This window comes from Micromesistius poutassou (genome assembly GCF_964030765.1).
Source record: "Micromesistius poutassou genome assembly, chromosome: 22".
Taxonomy (NCBI): domain Eukaryota; kingdom Metazoa; phylum Chordata; class Actinopteri; order Gadiformes; family Gadidae; genus Micromesistius; species Micromesistius poutassou.
This window is the reverse complement of record NC_140292.1, coordinates 2870746-2895610: the sequence shown is the minus strand read 5'-3', so window position 1 is coordinate 2895610 and position 24865 is coordinate 2870746. Positions and strand designations below refer to the sequence as shown.

At 48.4% G+C, this 24865-nt stretch overlaps 1 protein-coding gene across 1 annotated transcript; it reads left to right on the top strand.

Moving 5' to 3' along the window:
• The first annotated feature begins 404 nt into the window (after positions 1–404).
• On the top strand, positions 405–24522 carry vcanb (versican b). The gene is made up of 16 exons (XM_084486621.1): positions 405–605; positions 1164–1229; positions 1562–1969; positions 3712–3886; positions 4141–4268; positions 4729–5022; positions 9103–10263; positions 12505–12698; positions 13556–15803; positions 15932–16045; positions 16322–16435; positions 19001–19159; positions 19759–19841; positions 21433–21577; positions 22255–22437; positions 22570–24522. Exons 1-16 carry the CDS (start codon positions 566–568, stop codon positions 22818–22820), a joined length of 5763 nt encoding a protein of 1920 aa, XP_084342747.1. The 5' UTR covers positions 405–565; the 3' UTR covers positions 22821–24522.
• Positions 24523–24865: the final 343 nt, after the last annotated feature.

The window sequence follows — 24865 nt, the reverse complement described above, 5'->3', positions numbered from 1 at the left end:
CGCCCATCTCTCTCTCTCTCTGTCTCTCGCTCTGTATGTGTTGCTCTCTCCTTCGTCTTTTTATTGCTGTCTTGGCTCTCTCATCTCTTTTGGATTCCCTCTTTCTCTCCTCCCTCTCTTTCTTACTCTGTCTCTCACTCTCTCTCTCTCCCTCTTACTTGCTTTCTCTCTCTCCCTCTTTCTTGTTCTCCTCTCTGTCTCTCACTCTCTCCCTCTTGTTTTTTCACTCTCTCTCCCTTTCTTGTTTTCTCTCTCTCTCTCTCTCTCTCTCTCTCTCTCTCTCTCTCTCTCTCTCTCTCTCCCTCTCTCTCTCTCTCTCTCTCTCAGTGATCTGGGATTCTGTTGGGCGGGTGACGGGGTGTTGAACATGTGCGTCCCTCCTCTTTCTAACTAGCGGAGCTCACGTTGTGTGTAAAGTGGATTTCAGCTCTCAGCCGTGGGTTTAGTCGTGCAGAGAGCGGTCCAGGCACACAGCTGTTTTGAGGAGGTAGGAGCCGTCAGGAGAACTTGGATCGCGACCCCCAGGGACCTAAAACGTCAAAGCGCTGCAGACACGCAAGGCTGAATGCACACGATTCAAGTTGTGTTGGTGTTTTTTTTAAAAGGTATCCTTACTTTTATTTACATTGTTGTATTCATCTTTCCTTAACCAAAATCTGAAGTTGACGCAACTATGTTACACCCAAATGGACTTGGGCGAGACTTTTTAAGAGACTTCAAGAAAAGCCAAATGCTGAATAAGTTGTTAGACTGGATGGCTATTTGATAATTTTCTTTGTTATAGACAGATATTCATTAATTGTTATGCTTTTGACTTGATTGTATTGTATTGATCGTGATTGTTTTTATTTGTGGTCGTTTCCAATTAGCTGTGGTTGGAATGTTCCCACACTGATAAAGAAACGATAACAAACGTGTTGATAAAAACAGACACTTGGAAACGTGGATGTCCATTAGGATCCACTGTCAGTCTAGACTGGATCGCTTGATAAGGTTTATTTATTTATTTAATATTACAACAGATACCTTCTTCTGACAGCTCGCATTCAAATCGAATTATATTTCTGACATTCCTTTATCACATAGTTGACACTTGCTGTGTTCGTAACATGCATACAAATGCCACCTCGTCGCATTAGACCTAACGTTGTGCTATTCAATAGATTGGCCCGAGATGTTTCTTCAGCTGCTGTGTTTGATGTGCCTTTGTGCTGGCTTCACCCAACAAGGTGAGTAGCCGATACTCGCCTCAACTTACCTTCCTAGTCGTTATTCTTTTTATTGATTTTCTTACCATTCTTCTCTCTCTCTTATAATGCCTCTCCTGATAGTTTTAGTTCCTTCACACACACACACACACACACACACACACACACACACACACACACACACACACACACACACACACACACACACTCACTCACTCACTCACTCACTCACAGACACACACCTGATGATAACATGCAAGGAAAATATCTTTAATGTAGCATTAAAAAAGTCTGTGTTTGTGTGTGTGTGTGTGTGTGTGTGTGTCTGCCTGTGTGCCTGCGTGTGTCCTCAGCGCCAGCACATGACATCAAGAAGATGGGAACGAACTCCGCTGTGTCGGGGTCTCTCTCCGGCCAGGTGGTGCTGCCCTGCCACTTCTCCAGCCCGGCCTCCGACTCCCCCGCGCTCCCCCACTCCCCGGCCCAGGACGCACCCACCCCGCACCCGGAGGAGCTGAGGGTCAAGTGGACCCGTCTGGACGAGCAGGGGGCGGACCGGGTGGTGCTGGTGTCCCAGGGCGGGGTGATGAAGGTGGGCCAGGAATTCAAGGGCAGGGTGTCGGTGCCCGGTCCGTCGGGGGCCCCGGGCGACGCCTCCCTGACGGTGGAGGGTCTGAGGGCCAGCGACGCCGGCCTCTACCTCTGCGAGGTCATGCACGGGATGGACGACTCCCAGGACTCGGTCTCGCTGAGCGTCAACGGTGAGTATACAGTCAGAGGTGACGTCGGTGTACGTATGTGGGTTTTTTTTTGCTGTTATGTGTATTTTGAGTTCGTCACAGTGCGGCTAGTCCTCTGGGGGTCAAGGCGTTCAGAAAACATGAACCCCGACTCCGAATAGTTCAGACTCAATTGTAATATATGGAGAAATGTGGTTGAAAGGTCGATGAGCATCCTCTGTGCGATGATTCACTTGCTGTCGCTGACGAATCCACTAGTTTTGTTTCAGTATCCGTCTTAGGCACTGGGAAACTATTACCGAAACTTAAAAAAAACGATGAGTCACAGAGTGTTTTACCATTACTCTATGTTGCTTCTGTACACTCATAAATACAATCTCATAGTGACACACTGAACAGGAGCCACAGTCACTGCGCTGGAAGCGACAACACCCAAAAGGGGACATCTTAATTGCTGCGCGCACTTCCCAGCATGCAATTCTGCGAAGAAAAAAGAATATACATAAAAATATGAAATGTTACCGTGACAACAGCCAGGTGCACCCAAAACCGGCTTCACCACGTGTGCTATTGAAACACCCAGGGTAGTCATCATTTATTCAGCTATAATATGACACAAAACATGTCAGCGGTAACCCCGGCAACAACAACGACAAAAGACCACTTGATGCAGAAGATGTCGAACGCTATAATGGCACTCTGCCGTTGCCAAACATCTCCCACTGTTTCAGTTTTCCACTGAGCAGCCAGACAGACACCCAGTGCAGATATAGGAAGCCAGCACCGCCCCGTGTTGGATAATATTTCATCCAGAGCCCCGTGTTCACATGGGCCCAAGACACTCACAAAAAAGATTCCACATTTGCACCGAACATTTGGCTTTGTTCAGCGGGTCCCAGACAAAGGGTCTCTTATGCGCAGGACATACAACTCCGTGTTCACCATCCATTCATTCATTCACATCTTCCCCACATCGTCTACCCTGCCAGGATATCCCCACAGACAAGATATAATCCCCCCCCTCACTGTTTCCCAGTTGAAAATAATGGTGCCAATTACGCAAGACAACAGCCTCAACGATTTTGAAATGACAGCTAAAGTAGCACAAGGTCTGGTGGTTCCCTACACCGTAACTCAGCCGAGGCTTTGCCGAACCGGCCTTTGTCTTGGCTACATGAGAGTTTCCACTTCGCAGAAAGAACTTTCTATTTTTTCTCTTCGGGCAATCATATCTAATTCTGCGTCATTACGGATAACAGCATCCCTTGACTCGCAAGGAGTCGAATAATGAAGGTAGTGTTCATCCATTTACAAAAAACAAAAACATGAATACAACGGTGATAACAACGTTGTTTTGTTTTAACTGCATGTGAAACTGCACTGAGCGCTTAGATTTTTGTCTCCATGCCCGTTGTTTTGAAGCTACCCACTGTGGCAGATTACCACCCCCGCCTCCTACAAACCGAAAGGATTGAACTCAGCTGCCGGGGGAAATTTAAACCAGAGCGGTGACTGTCAGCTCGGTTTTTTTCCCCCCCGATTATCTGATGTTCGTGTTTCAGCAGATGCTTTTATCCAAAGTGACTTCCAGTGAATTCAGCTGCATGTCCTGAGGGAGCAGGAAGCGGTAGTAGGATGCCCACAGGTCGGCGATCGAACACAGTACCTAACGTATCTAGAGTAGAACCCTTGCCACTACACTCTCCTTCCCACCACCCCCACCCCAGCCATATTTGTGATTATTTCCTGTTGGCTCCCCCCAGGTGTGGTCTTCCACTACCGGGCCAGTGTCAGCCGCTACACCCTGAACTACCCCGCGGCCATACAGGCCTGCCAGTCGGCGGGGGGCACCATCGCCACCCCAGGACAGCTCGCCGCCGCGTTCGAAGATGGCCTCGACCAGTGTGACGCCGGTTGGTTGGCCGATAAGAGTGTCAGGTGTGTGTTTGTTCTTGTTATTTTGGTCAGCGTTTCCATTTGTTGGATTGCAGTCAATGTCGAGTGATGGGTGTTGTGGTTTTTCGGTTGCATTGTTGAATGTTGCCAAGCAACAGTTTCTAAGCTCTCGTCGGAGGCCGTGCTGAAGCAGAACGAAAACATCCAGTGGGATCGACTTCACTTACTCATCTTGTTATCTTGCTTTGGATAAAACCATCATCTGAATGACTTGATTTGATTTTATCATTATCTAGGTACCCAATCACAAAGCCCCGTCCAGGTTGCCATGGAGACAAGAAGAACCAGCCGGGAGTGAAAACGTATGGTGTCCGTCCTTCTGAGGAGACGTACGACGTTTACTGCTATGTTGAAGACCTCAACGGTAACTTTCAGCTTTAATGTTAATACTTTGAGTATTTTCTGTTCTAAAAGGATGAACTTTCATGCTACGAAATGCATTCAAATCTACTGTTACGTCGTCTTTGTGATGTTTTGGTGAATGGTCATGTTGTAAATTTATCGTAGCACATTTGAACAAAATATTACTATACGATTGTAAGAGCAGAATAGATGAGTTCATTTATGTACACATTAACAGGACTGGTCCAGAAATAACAACACTGAGTCATCCAACTTATATTCAGCAGAGGCAGCATGTATCAGTTGAAAATCCCCATTAACCCTTTATTTCCACTAATCCTCAAAGTCATTAATGGTCAGGTAGGGGTGCGGGCATCTCGCTCAGGGACGCCGAAAGGCAGACAGAGTACATCGGGGGAATCGAACCCTGAACCTCCAGCATCCTCACCACTGTCCTCTCGCCGGCCATCTGTCCCGCGCAGGGGAGGTCTTCCACCCTCCCATCTCCACCAAGCTGTCCCTGGAGGAGTCCCGGCGGGAGTGTCTGTCCCGGGACTCTGTGCTGGCGTCCCCGGGCCAGCTATATGCCGCCTGGCGGACGGGCTTCGACCGCTGCGACTATGGCTGGCTGTCGGACGGCAGCGTGCGCCACCCCGTCTCCGTGCCCAGGCCCCAGTGCGGCGGCGGGCTGCTGGGGGTCCGAACGCTGTACCAGTTCCAGAACCAGACCGGCTTCCCCAGTCCCGACGCCAAGCACGGAGTGTACTGCTTTAAAGGTAAGGGTCATCGCTTATTACTTAAGACTCATCGTTAATGTTGCCAAATACACTGCCAAGTGTACTGCTTAAGAGTCATCTCTATTACTAATGAATTATAATTGATGTATCCAAATATTGAGTGTATTGTTTAAAACGGTAAGATTCATCGCTTTTACTTCATAATTAATGTATCAGAATTAATACTGCCAAATACAGAGTGTACTGCTTTAAGGGTAAGGCAGGCAAATCTCTATTTCCGATGAATCATAGTTCGAATCATGAATCATGCTGAAGACGTTTATCTCCAAAGTATTAAAAAATAAATGGCATTAATGAGGGAGGGGTCAGACCTCTTGCGCAAGGAGACCGGTAGACTGTGGTCATTGGGGATTGAACTCAGAACCATCCAGCTGGTGGTGAAATATTCTAACCAATAGACTATCCTATCCCAAATCTGATTTTCTCTTTGAACAGTTTTATCTTTAAGAGTAAGCAGGCGGTAGCTCAGGGAATAAGAGGTTCAATAGAAGGGGTTGTTGGTTCCTCAGCCTCTCCTTGCTTAGCCTCCAGGTGCCATTTCTCAAGGCACTTCACTCCAAACTTATCCTGATGGGCGTGCTGGTGGCACCGTGCACAGTTGTCCTTGTCACTGTGTGTGTGAATGCGTGTCCTGTGGGTTTATATAAGGGGAAATAACATTGAAGAGCATCAATGTTGCTATGAAGCCCTATAGATATGCATCCATCCGTCCATTTTCTTTTCCACTTCGTCCAGATTAGGGGTTTGTGGGGGCAGTAGGGCAAGTAGGGTCACCCAGGTGTTCTTCAGCTCATTCTGGGTGTTCCCTGGGTGTTCCCCAAGGCAGCTGGGAGATAACCCCACCCTCTGGGATCCACCACGTGGGTCTCTGCCCAGTAGGTCATGGCCATGACTCCACCTTGTTCTCAAGGCTAGTAGCTGCTAGCATTTAGAACCAAAATGGCCACTGGGGTAATAAGACCTAAGGGTGCAGTATAAATTCCAACCTTTTAAAGTTAAGGGGTTTGCGCTAGGCTCAACCGATACTTTATCGCATGTTCTTCTGTTATAATTGCCGTTATATAAACTTCACAGCAGGAACAAGGGTTTCAATGAGACACTTTGTGATCGCATGCCTTCCATTGTTTTTCTTTTGACGGTTAGTCTCTGGTAAGGGAGCTTGTTTGTTTGAGCCTCTATCTCTGAGTCCTGCTGGGGGTCCAGGCCTCTCGGTCCACAGGGAGGACATCTTGTCTGGGTGAACACCGTTGCCTTCCAGGGAGGCCTTAGAGAAGGTCTGCAAAATACTGAAATGACGGCTTCAAAGGAGGTCAACGTAGCAAAACAAAAGTCAGACAAAGACAAAGCAGACCGTTTTTGTATTTTTTTGGTCCATTGAGACTTCTAATTTCTCCTAGATGGTCAGACATGTACGTTTACAGACGTTTGCCTCCAATCTTATCCAAGGGTGACTTCAGTGCGGCTGAGAACTCTAAGAGCTTGGCTGAAGCTATGCAGAAGAGAAACGTTTTTTGTTTTCTTACCAAAGTCGGCTATCTGTGTGTTGAATTGCATCTGGCATCCTGAGACGCGATTGTCGTCATCCATGGCGCGCCTTACCCTGCCGTTGTCCAGCGGCCAAATCACAGCAGAAAACCCTCTCGGAGAAATTACGCAATGCACGCTCGAAGGGTGGAACCCCACGTTTTGTTGGATTTTACCCCCCTCTGAAACACAACAACTTGTATATAAGATGGAACCTCTATGGGGTGACATTTACAACGGGACAATGTTTTGTTTTTTTATGAGGGGAAAACCAGACTCATGCGCTCTTGCACAGATATTGCAGAAACAGGACAGGTCTTTAATGTATCACAGCTGGACCCAGCCCAGAGGGAGGGGGGAGAGGGGGAGGGACAGAGAGAGAGAGAGAGAGAGAGAGAGAGAGAGAGAGAGAGAGAGAGAGAGAGAGAGAGTCAGGAGAAGGAGGGCGAACAGCAAATTGACTGTAATTCCCCCTTAAAGAATCAGGACCCCTTATAAAAAAAAAAGACCAGCACCACCTTCATCCTTCTCCTCGTCTCCCTGACACTCTATTAAATAGTTGCATGCATGAACTACAGAAACACACGCCATTATAAATTCCTGGACAACTAAGCTTGGGGATGGAATTACGCAATACCTGTAACGTTTTCTGAAAGCTGAAGTTGGTAAATCTTTGAAAACAAAAGTAAAAAGTATGAGAGAAGCTCTAGCTCAAATCCCATCAATCATTTAGCTTGTTAAATGTTACATATGCATACACCTACATAAATATTGTTTTTTAATTTCCATTTTGCTTATTAAACGTTTAACACACATCCAAATACATAAATATAATTTTACATTTCCATTTTGACTATTCAACACAATAAACACTGACACTTATGTAAATATAAAAACAAACGTCTACTTTTTTTTATTTTAGGACTGCAGTGCTAAACGTCAGAGCTATGCTAGCGCTGCAGCTGCGGTACTTTCCCACCCGTCACTCTGTGGAGGGCCGCCGTGCCAGTCATTCAATCAGGTGGTGGAGGCGGGAGCTACCAGGGCCAATGCACTGTAGCCAGACTGGTGCGTAGACAGACCCCAGCCCGGGCCAAATGGCCCGTGCTTGCCAAGCTCATGACATCATACCTGGGCAGGGTCGAAAGTCCCGGAGTTTGGCTGCAATTTCACCCGGTCCTCCGCAATAAATAATAAGTGATGACTGCGCGACTACGTCCAGATTATAAAGAAACGGTTTGTACATTTTTTGAGGCGGGTTGTTAGCACGTAGGTAATGCTATGTACTGGAAAGAATGTTGTGTGATGAGGAAAAGGAAAGAATTTAAGTGATAGGAAGAGGAAATAAAGAAAAAAAAGAACGACAGATTGACATGACAGACACAGAAGGAAAAAAAGATGTAGCAAGAAAAAGGAAAAAGGGGGACGAAAGAAGGGAGAAACGAAAGAAAGAATGAAAAAGGAGAAAAGAAAGCGAGGACTGGAGGCACCCCGCCCATGCAGGCATGTTTCTGACAGCGAGCAAGAAGAAGTCAATTACATGCTGTTTATAAAAGCAGCATGTCAGTGACGTACAGGTCTAGGGCCCTGCTCCAGGGGGCTATCTATATAAATACGGCAGGCAGAACAACACAAAGGACCATTGTACCGCGTACACATCATGGTCTCATGGTCCACGTTGCATCACAATGATATAAACTTTTCAGAGACAGTAAAAAGTAAAAGTCAAGGTTTGAGGTAGGAATGAGTTATGTTGAGGAGAGCTCAAAACTCTCTGCTAAAAGTCACTTGATGCAAGACGCTTTTTACTGTATTACTAAGGGTTAGTAATACAGAAAAAAGTGTATATATATATATATATATATATATATATATATATACACAATATGAGTGTGCAAAGAAGTATGTCTCTTTGTGATTCTTCTTTGGTTTCCAGCCCTAGACAGACCTTTGACATCTGGTCAAGATCTGCCCTAAAAGTGCAGTTTGAAAACGGTTCCCATGTCTTTTATCTAGAACCCAGTTTTTCCTGGAGGACGTCTGTGTCTATTCTTACCCTGACGTTGTTGCACGTAGATATCTGCCAGTAATCTTAACGGGGGTGTGTTCCTGACAGGTGACTTCATGTTTTAAAAATATCCTTCAAGTTTAAAATGTCCTTTTATAGAGTGTGCATGCCCTTGTTCTCATGGCTACTTACTGTTCGAAAAGTCTCCTTTTAAGTGTGCTTCATTTGCACCGCATCATTCAAACAGTATTCCTCTTGTGTTTCCACTGATTGAGAATTGGAACCAAACGCTGCCGTGACATTTCATCTCTCCCTGTTTACTCGCTGTCACGATCGCCATGAGTCACAACTAAACCATTATTTACCCCTCTGCTTCCTTCCTTCCTTTCCCTGTCCTCTTCCCTGTTATCTCACTCATCCCCTGTCATTTGCTCTCCTATCCTCTCTAATTGCCCCTGGATTCTTCGCCTTGTGTTTCCACGTGTGTTTATTTTGCTTTTCTCTAATTTCCCTTCCCTGTCCTGCAGCCAGGCTGCCAGACCCTACCACCGCCGTCCCTCCGGTGGCGGCCAACGTCAACGTCTACGCGCATTTCACGCCCACCGCGTCCGTCCCCTCTGCAGCCGCCACCACCACCACCGCCACCGCCACCGCCACCGCCACCGCCACCGCCGTCAAGCCTTCCCTGGACTCCGACGCAGTGCACGCTGTAACCGATAAACCCGGGTTGCTCGCCGCTGCACCGGCGCCGCGGGCGGCCTTGGGCACGACCGAGACACCGCAGGAAGTCACGGCACGCGTCGCAGACCCTGGACCAACGCCTACGGGCGCCCGCGGCCCCGATGACCCGACCACGCGACCAACATCGGCCGACCACCAGGCCTCGGCCGACCACCAGGCCTCCTCCGACGCACCGTTGTCGACGGAACGCCCCGGCTCCAGGACTCCGTCCACCCCCGGCCCGGGCTCCAGCAGCCCCCCCTCCGTGACCACTCCTTTCCCGGAGTACGACTTCGGGGCTGAGGACATCGAGGTGCATGACGTCCTGGTGGAGTCGCTCCCAGGTAGAGGGGACGCCCAGGGGCCCATGGTGCTCCCGCCGCTGCCCACCCCTCCGACCAACCCTCTGGCCCAGCCCCCGCACCTGGACATCCACCAGGGAGGAGCGGATGAGGCCGAGGGGGACCAGGCGGAGAGCGGCAGCAGCATCAGCAGCAGTGGAGAGGGGAGCTCCAGTGGGGACGCGTCCGGCAGTGCTGAGGATCCCACGCTGGTCACCCCGTCGCCAGCGTGGAACCAAGCCTCCTCCACCGCCGCCGCCGCCGCTGCCACGAGTCGTCCTTCTTCTTCTTACTCTTCTTCCCAGCCGGGGGTGACCCGTGGCCCAACTGAGGCTGACGTTACCATGGTGACGGTAGCCGCGGGGACGGTAGCCGCGGGGACCCCGGAGTCGGGCGCGGGGCAGGGACAGCATCCCTGGACCGCCGTGGTGTACAAGGAGAAGGAAGAGGAGGCGGAGGAGACCGGGTCTTCCGACGCTGGCTCCTCCCACTCTTCGTCGGGCCTGGAGGGGGCGACCCAGCCGTACGACCTCAGCCAGGCGCTGGCCGTCCCCGAGGATGGCCTGGGGTCGTCCAAGGCGCCCTACCATCTCATCATCGTGAACGTGCACGACCAGAATCAATCGGGTAAGAGTGTGTAGCAGTGCATCCACTGAGGGGCTTGACATCACACCGCACGTGGTGGGATGCATGTCGAGGAGATGATGGGAAGTATCAGTGGTTCTGTTGCGAAACTTTTGCAAAAATAGGAATTTTTGCAATTCCTTGAAATTAGCCCTGGAATCCCGGCGCGATTAGTCACTCCCTCCTCTGAGTTCCTCCCTACTCCTCTCTCTCTCTCTCTCTCTCTCCATATGTGAACATATATGGGAACAAACAGACACACACCTGCAAACAGAAACACAAAAACGTGCACCAACAAACACACTACACACTACACACACACTACACATACACCCATACACATCATCACCGACATCCACCAAGCAATCGTTCACCTCATTCTCCTTCTATAGTGTGGTATATATACTACATATAGTGTAGTATGTGTATTTATTTATTTCACTTTCACGGCATGCAAATAGCTGAAAGATATATTTATTTACTGCACACCAATGTGTCTCTCTCTTAAGGCAAACTGAGGCTTCTTATTGTGCGTATGTGTGTGTGTGTTCATGTCTCAATGACCGCTCAGAGAGGGAGCTCACCTCAGGTGCATTGCGAGGGATATTATTACACATTTCACATTTCACGGCGGTTCCCACGATATGGCTTCCATGTGTGTCCATAAAGTCTTAATAAGGACACACAGGCGCGTATTGTTTGAGCCGAGACCCCCCCTCTCGGCAGGGGGGCCCCCTGACCCAAATCATAACCAACCCTAAGTGCCCTGAGATATATACAAACAGCATGTCTTCAGCGAGACGTGAGTCGTTGGCTCACCTTCATCAACAAGACACGAAGAAGTGTTTCCTCATTGTTTTGGAGCACGTTGTGTAAACCCTGGTCCGGCAATTAAACGCAATTGACTTTGTGCGGCCTGGAGCCACGCATTCGGGGTACAGCGCAGCCGATCGGGGGCGAATCGAGTCGAAATAAGTTTTTTATCGTGTTTCCCCATGTGTTTTCTTGGAAATAGTTTGACAAAATGTTTTTGGTAAACATGAGACAGAAACGTGAGGCTGTTTCTGTGTTCCATAGCGTGGCCTGTTTACACTCGAGGCAAACATGTCAATAGAGTAAACATCGCGATAGCTTTGAATGGTCTAACGACCCGATCGGCAAACCAACACACAGCAGTTTGGTGTTTGGCCTTCGATGGGATTCAGTGGGAGCCGTTTCCATCATCGTAGTCGAACTTCCGACAAGTCTGTTTGATGCTCAAACAGACTTTGGATAAAAACGTCCAAACTTCAAAATACACAGTCCCGAAAAACGTAAAGACAGGCTCACTACGCTACCAGAAATGCTATCCTTTAATCATGAACCTGGAAATATTTAGTTTGGATAAAGCAGGGACAACTTGCCGCAGTGGCGAACCGTGAGCACTACAGCTGGGCCTTTAGTAGTCCGACCGGCTCCGGTTCTTACATTTTTCATGTTTTAAAACAAATAAACACAAAGTCTCTGCATCTGAAAGAGGCGATGCGTGAACGGGAAGCAGACCGTGGTGCTTTTTAATCACACACTTCGACCCCGTTTGTTGCAACTTATGAAAATATAATCATGTGGGGAAAAAGACTTACAAACATGGACCAAAACGGCTCCATAATACAACGTCGCTCTCGTCCGCCATTTAACTGTCTCTCAACGGCTCTCACCACTCTGCCCCTGTTCGGACTTCACGAAGGCCTACGATCTTTTGTTTTTGTCCCGCCCACTTAAAATCAAACCGTGATTGGTCAATTTTCCCATCACTCTCCAAACCAAAACACATGGCTTGGCCTTCCCCGAGATTCGTGAAGTCCTAACCAATCAATGAGCTAGCTAACCGGGCTACGATAGAGACGGACGATTCTGATTGGATAACACGTTTCAGGACAGTAACCCTTTCATTGCTGATGTGAACTTGACAGTAAACTTAACTTTAGAACATAGATGAGAGAAAATGTATTAAATGTATTGTATTAAATTAAATTAAATCGTTTAAAAAAAAAATATATATACACATATTATTTAATACTCATATTTTTTGGTTTACAATTTTTAAGGCCTTCTCTGAAGGCCTAGAAGGCCCTGAAGGTTCCCCACTGACTTGCCGCCAACATCAAAATGCGACCTTTCTCCTTTGTTGTGACTTTCTGTTTGGTTGGATGCATGAAAACAGAGGTTGAGTTACCGATGTGAACGAATGATCTCTGTATACAGTCAGCCACATCCTGGACATACTGAACCAGCCGCTGGGGATCGGCGAGGACGGGAAGATCAGCTTCCCCCAGCTCACGGACATGTCCCTGGGGCTCGGGGCTGATTTCCAGCTGGGCCTCGGGGACGCGGACATGGACCCAGCCGCCACAGCCACCCTGCCCCCGACGCTCACCTTCATCAACGGGAGACAAGAGGTACCGTCGTCTCCCCCCCACCCGATACGCCATTTTTGTTTCGGGCTCAAAGGCAAAATAATGTTTTTAAAAGTTTGCGTCCAAAATAGACTTGAGGCCTATTAGTACTTACTCTGTTACAAATTTGCGCTTTGGGCTTTTAGGAGTTTGGAGTGTGAAGGACTTATTGTAGATAATACATATATTATTTGGTGCATAATAATGTCAGTGTATAATTGTAAATATGTGTAAATATATGTACAAATGAATGAACACCATAACCTTAGTTAACACGAGTACCATTAGAAAACATGAACATCATCAGTAAATGATTCCTAGACCACTAGTTAGCTGTTGATTAACTGTTAGTAAATGCTGTTAGTAAATGATTTGTACAGCATTAACTGGATTTTTTTCCCCTTCTCATATCTTACTATTTTCTAGTGATATTCTTTGTTGTTTTGGAGAAGGTACGGGTTAGGGGGTAGGTTAGGTTCGAACCCAGGACCTTTCAGAGCTGGAAGTTCAAACTAGGGATAGAACGATATGGATTTTTTAGGGCCAAAAAAACGTTACCATTTTTTTTTCATCAGCCTTAGCCGATGACCGATACGGGCTGCCGATTTCTTGAGCCGATATTTGGAGCCGATACTGCTTTTTCTCCCTCAATTGACATCATAAAAATGACACAATGATGATAACAAATGTTACAAGTCTCAATTTAAAAGAGGAACATTTATTGAACTGTTTTTTTTTAAGAAAAAAAAAGTGTATCGGTCGGCCGTCATATCGGTCGATCACTACTTTAAACACCCCCTAACCACCTGACCCTTCTGCGGCCTGACCACATCACGTGTCTTCTCCTCTGCCCCGCCCAGGTTCACCTGGAGCCAGGCCTACCAGAGGAGGCCCGGGGAGACCAGTTCGAGACGGCCACGCCTGACTCCTTCAACAGAGAGGACAACGAGGTGAAGGAGGAGGAAGAGGAGGAGGGCACTCACTTCGACTACGCGTCCATCCTGATCCCCTCCGTGGAAGCTCCAGTAGATCGCCCCGACGAGACGACCGGAAACATCATCCCCTCTCCGTCGGTCACAGAGACAAAGGTGGTGAAGGTGTCGGACGGAACGGCGCAAACCGCCACCCCCTCCTCCTCCTCCTCCTCCTCCTCCTCCGACCTTTCAGTCTCCGTCACCCCGCAGACGCCCACCGTCGACCTCTGGTTTTCCACGGCAACAGCCCGCGCCGCCACCGCCGCCACCGCCACCGCCACCGCCACCGCCACCGCCACCCCCGAATCCTCTGCCGCCACTGCCACCGCCACCCCTGAATCGTCTGCCGCCACCGCCACCGCCACCGCCACCCCCGAATCGTCTGCTGCCACCCGCCCATTTCCCACGTCCCCGCTCCCGTCTTCGGCTGTCCCGTCCGGGCAGGTCACCGCGGGCACCCGCCCCTACGAGGAGACGGAGGGCTCGGCAGGCCTCACTGCCTCCACCCTGGAAGGGGACGTGTTCCCCGATGGGGGGTCCGCGGACGGTGCCCTGCTGCTCCCGGTCACCACCACCACCGCCAGCACCACCGCCAACCCCACCGCCATCACCACCGCCAGCACCGCCGCCACCAAAGACAGTCCCCGCGTCGACGTGACTGACGAGACAGAATTAGAAAGCGGAGAAGGCACAGAGCGGCCCACATACGCCCCGTCCTATGCGGGACAAAGCTCAACACCCCCGCCTTCCCAGGAAACCCCCTCCAAGATCCGGGGGGAGAGCGAGGACTTTGAGGGCTCCGCCTCGGCCGATGGAGACGGCTCAGGTGAGGACGAGTCAGTCAAAGACACCACCACCACCAGCACCGCCACCACGGTGAAAACCCCTTCCTACACCATCCTCCCCCTGGTCCCGGTGGTCATCGAGGGCCAGGAGGTCTCAGAGACCGGCTCCGGTTTGGACCAGTTCTCCGGAGACGAGGAGACCTCCGGGGATCAGGAGGGCGGCTCGGGAGACCTCATGCCTCACGGACACGTCGCTTACACCGTCCTGCCCACGGCCGCCATCCCCACCCTCACCGTCGCCGTGGGAGACGCCCGGACCACCGAAGCGTCGACAACGACATCCGGTGTGGTCGTCAAGGGGCAAACTGCAGCACAGCACGTTATGATCGCGCCGGTACAGACGACACAGGTTAGCACGACCGCGGCGGCACAGACCACACAGAGTAGCACAACCCAGGCAGACACAACCACCCAATCGAGTCTGAGCCAAGCAGACACAACCACCCAATCGAGTTCGAGCCAAGCAGACACAACCACCCAATCGAGTCCGAGCCAAGCAGACACAACCACCCAATCGAGTTCGAGCCAAGCAGACGCAACCACCCAATCGAGTCCGAGCCAAGCAGACACAACCACCCAATCGAGTTCGAGCCAAGCAGACGCAACCACCCAATCGAGTCCGAGCCAAGCAGACACAACCACCCAATCGAGTCCGAGCCAAGCAGACACAACCACCCAATCGAGTATGAATCAGATGGAGCATACCACACAGGGTGGTGCGAGTCAGGTACACAAAACAACACAATCTGCATCAAACCGGGCAGACGAAACCACAGAGGACGCTACAAAAGTGGACCAGACCAAACAAGTCAGTCCGACCGGGGAGGTTCAAACCACGCAGGGGCACCACACGGACCCCTCTCCCGCGGCCCCCCACGACCACACCACCCGTCCCGAGGAGCCCACATCCACCTCTTCGACCCCTACCTGGCCCACGACCCCGGCCACAGGCCAGATTAAACTCTCCGGAGAAGACCACCCTGTGCTTTCCACCAGCACCGCCCCTCCCCCCCCCACTCCTTCTGACCACCACGCCCGGTCCACCACTGAGCGGGCGGTGACGCCTGACCCCTCCCGCACCGCCTGCACCAGCACCACCACCTCCCTCCCCACTGCGACCCTACCTGACGGGGACGAATCTGTGGACTACGACCTTAAAACGGAGGGAGAGACCCTTCTAGAGGCCAAACCCGGGGTGTTGACGGAGGAAGGGGAACGCAACGGCACCGAGGGGTCAGAGGTCGTCATCCGAGGGGAATCGGTCCTGGACCGGGACGTCGATGTCCAAGGTAGGGCAGATCTGGGGGGTGGTCCGCAAGCAAGTGTGTCTTTAGACGGTTGATGTCTTGGGGGGGGCGGGGTCGCGAAGCTTCTATTAACTTTAGAAGTTGTTGTTGTTGTTGTGTTGTTGTTGTAGGTCTCTCGCCCTGCTTGGTGAACGAGTGTCGGAACGGAGGGTCGTGCTTCATGAAGGAGACGACCCCCGTCTGTCTGTGTGCACCTGGCTACACCGGACAATACTGCCACATGGGTGAGTGTGTGTGTGTGTTCTGATATCACTTGTGTGTGTGTGTGTGTACTCATGTTTAGGGGTGTGCGTGCGTGCGTGCGTGCGTGCGTGTACACGTGTGTGTGTGTGTGTGTGTCCGCCTTCATGTCTCTATGTGTGCCTCTAAGGAGATAAGAGACAGATGATGATAACAGACTGGGGTATCAGACAGGTGAGGGAGATAACAGACAGGTGAGGTGATAACCTAACATAACATGGGCCTCTGTTGTGTGTGTGTGTGTGTGTGTGTGTGTTCAGATGTTGATGAGTGCCAGTCCAACCCCTGTCTGAACGGAGCCACCTGTGTGGACGGCCTGCACACCTTCACCTGCCTCTGTCTGCCCAGCTACTCCGGAGAGCTCTGTGAACATGGTAAGAGACACTCTCATCACGTAGAGCACCAGGTCCCTTAATGCCATTTAGTGGACACTATCACACACACAGTGCATTATGGTACGCCCTGAGTGCACATGTAGATACGATTCCAAGAGCAACGTTATTGATCCCAGACGAGAGGGCCTTGGTGTCACAGCAGCAGAATGACACTTTACACAACAATGACAATACCACATACCTCAACCTAAAATCATCTCTTGAGGAATAACTTCATCCCTCTCATGGTCTGTCTCTTTCTCTTTCTTCCTTTCATGGTCTCTCCCTCCCGCTCATATTCTCTCGCTCTCTCTTTCTCCCTTTTATGCTTGCTGTCACTCATATTCTCTCTCCTTTTCTTCTCCGTTTCATATTCTCTCTCCTTCTTATGTTCTCTTTCATATTCTCTCTCTCTCTCTCTCTCTCTCTCTCTCTCTCTCTCTCTCTCTATGTCTCTTGCTCTCTCTCTCAATGTGTTGTTGATGAATAAAACAAATAAACAACATTCTTGATGACATGACTCACAATTGAAGTTCATCCCTTCATCATTCTTCCACACAGATGTTCACTCTTCAAATAAGCACATCTCTAAATCTCGTGTTCTGTTTTCCAACAAAATCAAGCGTAGACTTACGTGAATACACAGCTAGGAGAGCAAAGTTCCCAGGGACGAAGAGACGACGCAAAGGGTTAACTGAATAATCATCGGCTGTTTATAGGGCTTGTACATTAAGGTGCATCATGGGAGTTTTTGGTGGCATTACTGATCCATTTTGGGCTAATGAAAACGTTATTTTGCCGCGTTTGTTTCTAACCAAAAAGCTGTGGCAGTTTGAACCACAAAAATGTCTCCCCAAACATGTCTCCAACAAATCATTGCATGATATGTTACCCAAAAAAAACATTCCAACCAACAAAACAACCAAAATGGTGGCGCTCATTGTGATTTTGCCATCTCTTCCTCCCTCACTCTTAACTGCCAATCAATGTACTTGTGTGTATTGTCAATTTTAAAGCTGCACTAAAGTCAGTTATTTTAAGCTGTTGACAACGGCAACAAAGTATGTAATCTTGAATCTTGACTCTAGCCTACATCCGCTGAGCCAACTGCTGAACACAAGCCTCTCTAACTGGGTCTCTGTCCTGCACAACAGAGTGGTCTTCATCACTTTGTCAGTTGGCCCAGTTGGTCACTCACCTGGCCCGCCAGGTGTGTGTGTTTGTGTGTGTGTGCATGTGTGTGTGTATATGTGTGTGTGTGTGTGTGTGTGTGTGTGTGTGTGTGTGTGTGTGTGTGTGTGTGTGTGTGTGTGTGTGTGTGTTGTGGTGAGGGTGGGCGGAGCATTGCTAGGGTTATTAAAATGATCAATGATGATTCAATAATGGGCTGATGATGGGGGGGACCCCAAGGGACCCGAATCAAACGCTTCATTAGAATAAGAAGAAATCTGGGGGAGGCCAGAGGAGACAAAGGAGCGCTTGTTTACATAGCCGACCAGGCAGGGAGCGCTGATTATGGGGCTTAGGCTGGTCTATATTAAACCAGTTGATTTTGATAATTCTGCTTTTGTGTGTGTGTGTGTGGGTGTGGGTGGGGGGGGGGGGGGGTTATATATGCGTGTGTGTGTGTGTGTGTGTGTGTGTGTGTGTGTGGTCGTTTAGCTGTATGTGTGTGTGTGTATTTGCTTATTTGTATCTGTGTGTGTGTGTGTGTGTGTGTGTGTGTGTGTGTGTGTGTGTGTGTGTGGCTGTGTGTGGCTGTATGTGTGCATGCGTGTGTGTGTGTGTGTGTGTGTGTGTGTGTGTGTGTGTGTGTGCGTTTATCTGTTTTTGTGTTTTTTATGTGCGTGCATGTGTGTGTGTGTGTGTGTGTGTGGAGACAAGGGGTGTGCTGTGTGTTGCAGGGTAATGAAGTCCAACTGTGAAGTCCTCTAAGGGGGTTTCTTCCCCAGCTGTGCATCAGTATTAGTCTGGAGCCCGACCCGCACTTTCTGTCTCCCCTTTCTCCCTCTTGCTCATTCTTTCCCTTTCTCACTCTTTCGCTCATGCTCTCTCTCTCTCTCTCTCTCTCTCTCTCTCTCTCTCTCTCGCTCTCACTCCAATCTCATTTGCTCTATTTCTCTCTTTCTCTCTCTTTCTTTATTTTTCTGTCACTCTGTTTCCCCCTTTCTTTTTCTCTCGCTCCTCTTTCTTTCTCTCTCTCTCTCTCTCTCTCTCTCTCTCTCTCTCTCTCTCTCTCTCTCTCTCTCTCTCTCTCTGTCTCTCTCTCTCTGGCTCTGTTTCCCCCTCTACCTCACTGTTTCTTGCTCTCTCTCTGTGGTCAACAGACATAGCATCATGGCAATATGATCGGAGTGGTTAGATGAACCAATTACAATCAAATCTTTTTTTAAATGCACTCTTAGTAACATTTGTACTGTAGAGTATAAAAAAATCTCAATTTGTTTGTGTCTCTCTCTCTCTCCTCTCTCTCTCTCTCTCTCTCTCTCTCTCTCTCTCTCTCTCTCTCTCTCTCTCTCCCCCTCCCTCTCCTCTCCCTTCATCTATGTCTCTCTACCCCACCAGACACGGAGATGTGTGGCTTCGGCTGGACCAAGTTCCAGTCCCACTGCTACAAGTACTTCACCCACCGCCGCACCTGGGACGCGGCTGAGAGGGAGTGCCGCATGCACGGCGCCCACCTGGTCAGCGTCCTGTCCCAGGAGGAGCAGGACCACGTCAACCGTGAGTCTGCCCCGCCACGCCGCCCCAACGCTGCGTCTCCCTGGTCTCATGGGCATCAATACCTTTTTTTTTTATATTCTTCTTTGATGACATTTAAGGGAGTTTTTCCTTTGCCCTTTGGGAGGGACGAAGTTAAGGGGATTGTCATATAAGGTGGCCTTTGAATCCCTTTGAGATTTTAACTTTGATTGATGGCTTTACCAATATGATGGACTCGACTTGAGTTCAATTTTAGTTGAGCGTCTTTATGGTTGTTATGGTCGGTAACATGCTTGCTCATGGATGGGAATTTAACCAGCAGGTGCTAGCCTGGCTATCTGCTTGTTTGCTAGCGGGTAACCAAATCTATCATTGGGCTGTGGGCTGCTTGGAGTGTTCGCCACGGAAAACACCCAAAGATCATCTTGACGAGACAGTAAACTGATGATGACTGATGATGACCTTCATGTGTTCAAGAGACATATGCACATTAAAACAATCTCCTTGTGGCATTAATAAAGTACTCTCAACCTTAACGTGATTATGACAAGAACATGTGAACCCATGTGTTCCCATTGAGAGCTAGCATGTGAGTGATGTGCGTGTGGGTGTGTCTGCAGGTCTGGGTCATGACTACCAGTGGATCGGTCTCAACGACAGGATGTACGAGAGAGACTTCAGATGGACCGACGGCAGCACCATGGTAACCAGACCATCACAATACTATTAGTCACAACACCACAACAACTACTATAACTAAAATGTGTATGATTATAGATATATATATATATATATATATATATGGCATTTGGTGGAAGATTCTATCCAAATTCTTACCGCCCTGAGATTGCAATTTTTTTGAGCATGGGTGACCCTAGTGGGAATCAAACTCCTAACCTTGGCAGTGTCAATGCCTTGCTCTACCGGTTAGGCTCCACAGGACCACGGGAACTACTGACAATACGTGTGCTCATAATAGTAATCATGTGGTAATAATTATTTCGTTCCATCCATTTCATACACACGGTTCATCCTTTCACATTTACTGAACAGCATCCATAATATCGCTATTGTCTTTTCGCAACGGCCATCTCTGGTGTCCTCATGTTCACACACACAGAGCTCCCCACCAACATGTTTTATCAATCCCAGTAATGACGCAGTCATACCGGTGGACGGTGTGTGTCGCCCCCCTGGAGAGCTCAGCTGCTGCGGCATGTCAGCAGAGAGGACGCAGACAAGACACTGAATACTGCACAGATGTTGCACAGCTGGGATTCTTTAAATATCTTTATGCATATATTTGTACATTTATGGTTTATGTACATCTGTGCGTAGAGAGGAAGGGAGATGGAGAGAGAGGGAGGGAGAATAACCGTCATGGAGAGAGTGGAGGATGGTGGAAGGGAGAAAGGGGGAGTGAAAGTGTTGGACGGTGTGTATGATGGAGGAGAACACAAATTGAGAGAGAGAGAGAGAGAGAGGGAGCGAGCGAGAGAAGGCATTGTGTTGGACTGCACGTGTGATTAAGTCCATATGGCCATTTTCCTTTTAATTTTCCCGAGAATAACAGCAACCGTTGTATGATGACGAAACTAACCCTAACTTGACTACAGACCAAACAGTCAAAATCCCCTCCAATCCCCTAACCCCCACCACAACCACTTCCACCACTACTACTACAGAAAAATAGTTTTTAGCACCACTGCCTGGTCATGCAGAGAATCACATCTCATCCCATGTCCATCCACCTAACCTGAGTACCGGTACAACAGTTTGGTAAGGGCCTAGATAGGCCTAATGGAGAATGAGTTCTTGACTGTTATCCTCAGATGTATGCAACCACTAGCAAGAGCATGAGGCGAGACTGATTTATCACCGTTCCAGTACTATCTCACAGTGTCTCTAGATTCCGGGATTCATGGAGAGAGATTTATGGTGTTCCAATCCCAACTGAAAACTTATGAGTTCGAACCACGATGTCTGCAGTCATATCCCTGCATGCTTATAAATGGCAACTCACATAGGAAAATCTCTGTCTCTGAGAATCAGAGACAGAATCTCTGCAAGTTATTTTCGTGTCATGCCACACAAGTGGCCCACCCCACACAGGATTACAAGACACCAATATAACTACACAAAGAGTGTAGTGCATACACCAATCACAACACACTATGCAATACAATACAATACATCCATAAACACACAAAATATAAATCGACATGTTCCTCTTATTCGTCTTAGCCAATGTGTATGTACATGTGCATAATGTTATGATGTATTTTGCTTTGCAGCAATACGAGCACTGGAGGCCCAACCAGCCCGACAGCTTCTTCCAGTCGGGGGAGGACTGTGTGGTGATGATCTGGCACGAGGGGGGCCAGTGGAACGACGTGCCCTGTAACTACCACCTGACCTTCACCTGCAAGAAGGGCACAGGTGGGCCTCTCACACACACACACACACACACACACACACTCACACTCACAGGCATGCACACACACACACACACACACAGACACACACATACTCGCACACACACGTGTACGCACGCACATGCACAGACAAAGACACACACACAGACACTCGCATGCACGCACACAGACAGACACACACACACACACACACACTCACACTCACGCTCAATCGCATACATACAAACACGCGCGCACACACGCGTACGCACGCACATGCACAGACACAGACACGCACACACACAGACACTCGCAGGCACGCACACACACAGACACACACACACACACACACACACACACACACACACACACACACACACACTCAATCGCATACATACAAACATGCGCACACACACGCGTACGCACGCACATGCACACACACACACACACACACACACACACACACACACACACACACACACACACACACACACACACACACACTCACACACACTCACACACTTCATGACTGCATAAAGGATGCAAGGGCTATCCCAGTAAGGTTGGTTTTCATCAAGTCACTAAGCATGGTCTACACAGCGGGCATACAAGCCAAACTCAACCTGGGCCTTCAATAGACCCCACGCCGGATACAACCGACCCGTCAACCTCACCATATACCTAACCCTTGTGCCTCTCCAGTCTCCTGCAGGCAGCCCCCGGTGGTGCCTGACGCCCGGGCGTTCGGGGTCCTGAAGGAGCGCTATGAGATCAACTCCCTGGTGCGCTACCACTGCAAGCAAGGCTTCATCCAGCGCCAGGCCCCCACCATCCGCTGCCGGCCCAATGGCCAGTGGGATGTGCCCAAGGTCACCTGCATGAGTGGTACGTGGAGAGGCGTTGTAGTGATGGGGTTGTGTGGTGGTGGTTATAGGGATGTGTAGTGGTGATGAGGTTGTGTAATGGTGATGCGATGGGGTATCGGGATAAATACTAAATTTTACATTGTTTTTCCAGCCGCAAACTACCAAAAGGCGTTTGCCCACAAGCATCGCGGCAACCTGGACAGCCACTATCAGAGCTGGCATCACAACCAGCACCTGGGCCTCAACAGCCATCCCAACTACAACAGTCCCCAGCGAGCACAGCCCCAGAACCACAACTCTGAGAAGACCTTCTCCGGTCTGCAGCGGCGATACCACCAGCTGCACAGAGAGAAGAGATATCCGGCCAGCCAATCACAGGAGGAGGGCGAGATGAGGCGTTAAGCTGGAGCTGGGGGTTGGTATCCATGGCGATCTCCATAGCGATCAACACGGCGATCTCCAGAGTGATCACCATAGCGATTACCGTAGCGATCACCTTAGCGATTACCGTAGCGATCACCTTAGCGATCACCCTAGCAATCACCCTAGCGATCACCGTGGTAACCTATGCCATCCCCATAGCGAACGCCATAGCAATATCAGGGGCCTAGTTCAGTTCAGAGACACGGATATGACAGCTGCGATGAACTGACCTGTCTGTCAATGACTCTCAATCTATGAATATAGGACTAAAGGAATTGAGTCGAACCAAATGCGCCACGTTTCGTGTCAGATCTGTAATACAGATCAGTTGACCACCATTGGTCAGTCGACCATCACCAAGACATGTGCTGGTGTCTTGATGATGGGCCACTGACTGTACAAAAAAAGTATATTGTTAAGAAATATAGCTAGACTTTTAAATTCATGTTTTTTAAAGAGTTCTATTCAATGGTGCATACTAAATCTTTTTTTTTATTGTTTTTTTCAGAGCAAAAATTCATAGCTGTGTTATTATCAAGGCGAAATGCGGCACGTTTAGTTTGCGGCAGTTGTTCAAGAGTGATTTAGAGGATGTGAATGTGGGATGGCAACGAAACATCAATGCTGTTTCACCTAAATTCATGGACCGCGCTACATAAAACAACATGAAAATTCACCCTTAAATCTGAGCCTTCGGAATGATGGCTTTCTTAGGATAAATGAAAGGGCTGGTATGAGAAACATATACTTAGTCGTTACTTTCCCACTGGATGTTTCTGTCGCTGGTCCATCTGGAAGATGATCCAGGTGAATATGAACATGGTATTTTCACCTCGTGCCTTCTTTACAATTATATGTACATTTTTGGTTTACTTTTTTACTTAACGGTAAAATTTTAAGTAAAGACTTTTAGTATATAAAGGGCATGAATTCACAGTTAATAAGGCCTAAACATGTTTAAATTAGTTATTTTTGTTTTTTTTACAAAACTGGACATTTCAAGGTCATTGGAAATGTGTTTTGGATTCTTATATATAACTAAAAAAGGGAAAGTCAATTGTGAATATGTTTTTTTGTACTAAGAATGATAATATCATTATTAATAATAATAATAATAAAGGATAGATATATGATGCAAAATAATGTAATTTATTGTTTGAGAAGATGAACAAACTGTGATTCATACAAAAAATAAGTTCACTCGAAACGTTAACTCGTTTCAAAGTCACGAAAACAGTTGTGCCATTGCTGTTTACAGATATGATGTTCAACACAAGAAAAAAACATTTATATCATGAAATCCATGTCCATCCATTGTGACAATACTACAATATCCTGTTTGTGTGTATCGTCACACATCACCTTTGTTCCTCCATGTGGTCCGAGATGGCATCTATCACTAAATCTATCCAACATCATCCGTGACCCCAAATGCTCTTTGGGAGAAGCTCAAAGCAAAAGGGTCTGCTTTTAATTGAACCTCGTTGAGAGACATACTGTGGACTGACAGAAGAAGACTATCACAGATCTGGAATCTGTTATCCCCGGACCAGAACTGTTAACCATTCAGGGACCGGTGTGGAGATCTTTCCCTAAACCAGACCATATCTGCACGCCCAGAAGACTATCGCTGTTTCTTCTGGGTTGTTCTGTCACACGTTTCAAACCTTTGGTTGTCTTATTGATGTGCTATCAACTATTTTATAATATATATATATATATATATATATATATATATATATATATATATATATATATTCAGTGTTTTGAAATAGCGTTTTTTATTGAAAATGTTTGGAGTATTCCCTATCTAGACGGGGATGTTAACGGTGTTTCTGAGAGCTTATTTATACCTATTCTTTGTTCCATTTTCTGTTGAAGTTTCGGTTTTCTGTACCGTCTGTGATCATGCCCTAATCATGTGTGCAATAAAAAGGAAAAAAACATTTTGTGGCCAAAATCCTTACATTTTCATCTTCGAAAAATACCACTTTCGATTCCTTATGTCTTCTGCTATTATCTGT